The 4,039-nt window shown below is 34.8% G+C and overlaps 1 protein-coding gene across 1 annotated transcript; it reads left to right on the top strand.

Moving 5' to 3' along the window:
- The first annotated feature begins 67 nt into the window (after positions 1 to 67).
- Positions 68 to 3,882, top strand: LOC117122378. The gene is made up of 2 exons (XM_033267928.1): positions 68 to 459; positions 1,553 to 3,882. Exons 1-2 carry the CDS (start codon positions 150 to 152, stop codon positions 1,720 to 1,722), a joined length of 480 nt encoding a protein of 159 aa, XP_033123819.1. The 5' UTR covers positions 68 to 149; the 3' UTR covers positions 1,723 to 3,882.
- Positions 3,883 to 4,039: the final 157 nt, after the last annotated feature.

Consider the following 4,039-nt stretch of genomic DNA (forward strand, 5'->3'; position numbering starts at 1 on the left):
ATAAAACCAAACAATCCTCTCATCTCTTCCTAATTACATTGTTTTATTCTTTGTATTTATTTAAAGGCTGTGATGCAACAATTACTTTACCGACGACACTGATTTCACCGAACTTTCCGGATACTTATCCGGATAATACGCGCTGTGAAATGCGCATCTCCGCACCGGCTGAGCACGTGATCAACGTACACATCACTCATCTCAATTTAAACCACGGTGTTGGTAACCATGGTGACAGTTATCAAGAAGATGACGATGACGTATGTTTCAATAAAGACACTCTAGTATTTAGTGAAGATAATAGTGAGGACGTTGAAAGTATAATATTATGCGGATTCGAGCATGACGACCATGAAAATGTGCGCTCTTCAAGTACCTTTATGCGAATTGTATTTCAGTCAAATGGAAACCGAGATGATTCTGGAACAGGATATAACCTGAGTATCTCTTTCCTAGCAGGTACAATGTACAGCAATACATGACAGCTATCCAATGTATATACGTAATATCTTGCAATGCTACTAAGAACCAAACTTTTGCACTGTATATACATCCGTGTTTACTGATGGCCATGAACGCGCGCCACTTGCAGTGGAGTATCTAGGGGCTGTCTCTTATACACATCTAGATTTGTATAAGAGACAGGTTTACGACCTTCCCGCCCCCTCTCCCCGGTTTCTCCCAAAAAATCACGGTAAAGTATAGTTAAAAATCACCTAATATCACATATTTTGCGAATACTGATCATCGAGCCCCCCAACCCCCACACAACTTCACATTCGCGCCCCTCATCAGCAACCCCATTTTCAAGACTTCTAGATACGCCACTGGCCACTTGTGGATTATGTTTGTGATTCACGAACTAAATATGTTTACGATAGACAACGGAGGATGAATTCAGGTCCATCTTAAATCCCAAAGGGAACCCATGGGACTGTGCTGCAGCATTAGGGCTGTTGAATAATGTTATCAATAATAAGACAGCGTGAATTCAAGAGAATCATACGCTAACACATACGGTAGGTCTGCAGCATACACGTAAGTCTACATACACAAAGCAACATATAACATAACGGGATACACTCGATGCTCACCTGAGCAGTGGTGGCGCTAGCGGGGGAAGGGGGCAGGTGGAATTTTCCCCCCCGTCGGACAGGCCTGGACCCCCCAAAATTTCAAAAAAATAATAATTTGCCTATAACGAATTACGCTATTTTTTGTCAATCCCAAGTAATTTGGTCTAAAATCACATTTAGCACCAAATTAAGCCATAAAAACTCTCCCCATGAACCCTAACAGGGATTTTTTTTTTATTCCGGGCCGTCGACCGAGGCTTCGTCGTCGCCTTGTTTCGGGCCCTTCCGTCGGACATGTCGGACCCTTTGTCGGCAAATTCTGGCGCCATTGCTGCACATGAGAGAGCGTCAGAACAAATACCATTTAGACTATTGTTACTATTGGAATTATTTCATTAAAAATCCGTAACTGGGAAATCAGTACAGTACATTTTGTTTTTGTTACATTTTTCACAATTCTTTTTTCGTTTTTGCAGTGTGTGAAGAAAATCTAGAAAGATATCGGTTCGGTTTGATCACTGTACTGATTCTTTTTATATTGCTTATTATTTTCTTCGTCATGCTTTTGTTAAAATGGCGCCCAAAGGCCAAGAAGACCGGCAGTTCATCTACGAGTGAAATTGGGATGGAGAATGTTGGTAAGTGAAATTAAATTATGTGCCGGAGGTCATGTGACAGGATGGGTAAGATGTCATCTAAAATGTGTTTGTGATAAAAGAGGTGTTAGAGACCTACTCTACCATACTACCATATTTAAAGAAGCTAATAGGCCTACCTGTTGGCGTGCACTGCATGCATGAAAAGCAACAAAGAGTCGTTTCCGAGCCTTACTTATTATTAATTAATGCTATAGGCCCTATTCGATGCTATATTCAATGCTATAATGCTTTATTCAATGGTATATTCAATAATTCCATATTCAATGCTATATTAATTAATGCTATATTCAATGCTATGGGTATTCAATAATGTTATAATCATTAATTCTATATTCGATGCTATATATTCATTAATGCTATATTCAATGCTATACGGAACTCATTAATGCTATATTCAATGCTATATTTATCTATAGGCAGGGTATCACCCGTCTTAGTATACACTAGAAAATCAGTCGCCTGTTTGTCTAGTTGAATCATCAGACAGTACAGAAGAAAAGGTTTATTACAACTTAGTTGACTTTTCTGATTAATGAATTAAATGGAAACTTAAAAATCAGGAAGTTGGTACGTGCGTATAATGTCGCCATTCATTTCCGTGATACAATATAAGCGGCCTGCTCTCTAAAGTACGATTCATAATAAAACCGGTTTACATCACGTTCGCCACACTCACCTGATCCCCATCCAGCACCAAGGTTTATTAATAACAAAATCAATGACGTAATCGATTGTCAGTAATTAAAGTGGCATTCATGAGTTGTGGCGTTATTATTTTGGTACGCCATCATCTTTATGCATTATTGAAATGAAGGGACATTTAATTAAAGATCACGATTTAAGATTTCATAATAAAATGCTTAATGTATTGGTTGAAAACGTAGTAATATCGCATGTCGGATTAGAACATTACTAATGCATGTTCGTACTGCGTACCACTTCAGAAATTAATCTATACAAGCATTAAATGTTATAAACAAGCTACGGTATTTAGTTAAAAAATTCATTATGGAGATAGGCATGATGCGTTCACGTCATCACCGCACGAACACATCGTGCGCGTCATTATTCAGATGTATGTATTTGTCATTTGTAAAAACGTTTTACATAGAAATACAATAACGGGATACACTCATAAATAAATAAAAGAAATATATAATAACAGGTAAAAATGTAATAATAGGCCTATATCCCCTGCCGGACACCATCCCAGTATTTCTGAATCGTGGTTTCGGGGCCATTATAAATTGAATATTAGGTTTAACTATACTGACTAACTAAAACTACTGTAAAATACTATGGTAGAAACATTATGCCATGTTGTGACCATGATGTTTTCTGATGCATTACAACGTTCATCTAACCATGTTTTTATTTATTTTTTATTTTTCAATTTCTAGGTAACAATACAACAAAAACATAACTATAAAAATACAATACCTGAGGATTATAATGAGTGCAAGCACTGTCAGAGCGGCTCTCCGTATTGAATTCTTTACGTATACTAAACATTAAAATTATCTCTCTAAGTTCGATACAAAAATGAAATAATAAAATTTTATTTCGTCAACAAAATAAAATAACATACATTAAAGCTGCTGAATATACAAACGAAGAGCCAATGAAAATGATTTAAAACTGTATATTGATTGTTCTGGCCTACTAATAATAGGAAGAGATTCAAGGACGAGGAAAATTTATAAAGAATGAATATTTAAAAGACTTGGTTCTGACAAATTTGTATTTTAAAATTACGGAATCTGAATAGGCCTATCTGTGATTGAAATCAATAACATCATGTATATTACAATTTTGTCCATAATTACACATAAATATATTTCATTCTCTGATCCATAGTTGCTAAATTACGGTAAGTTGTTCAATTCGTTGTTCAAAATCTCCCTTAACACAAAGTTTAGTAATTCTACGTAATGGTTTATTTACACTCCGGCATCAGCACATTCACCCAACTAGACACATGAATGAACAAAAGAACAAAACACCAAACTGTGTGTAATTGTCATTTTTTACTAAAATAACTAATATAATAATAATAATAATAAACAGAATCGGGATCAACAGCTTACTTAATCAAATTAAGCTCTCCGTGTAAACACCATTTTAAATTATAACCAAAACACAATATCTGAAAGCATCATTAAAAACTTTGGTATACTAAAACAATATTTATATATTTATATATTTATATATATATATATATATATATATATATATATATATAAATATATATATATATATACATATATATATTTATATTTATTTATTATATTTTTATATTTATTT

This window comes from Anneissia japonica, unplaced genomic scaffold (genome assembly GCF_011630105.1).
Source record: "Anneissia japonica isolate Jap-2015-1 unplaced genomic scaffold, ASM1163010v1 scaffold288121_len269371_cov247, whole genome shotgun sequence".
NCBI lineage: Eukaryota > Metazoa > Echinodermata > Crinoidea > Comatulida > Comatulidae > Anneissia > Anneissia japonica.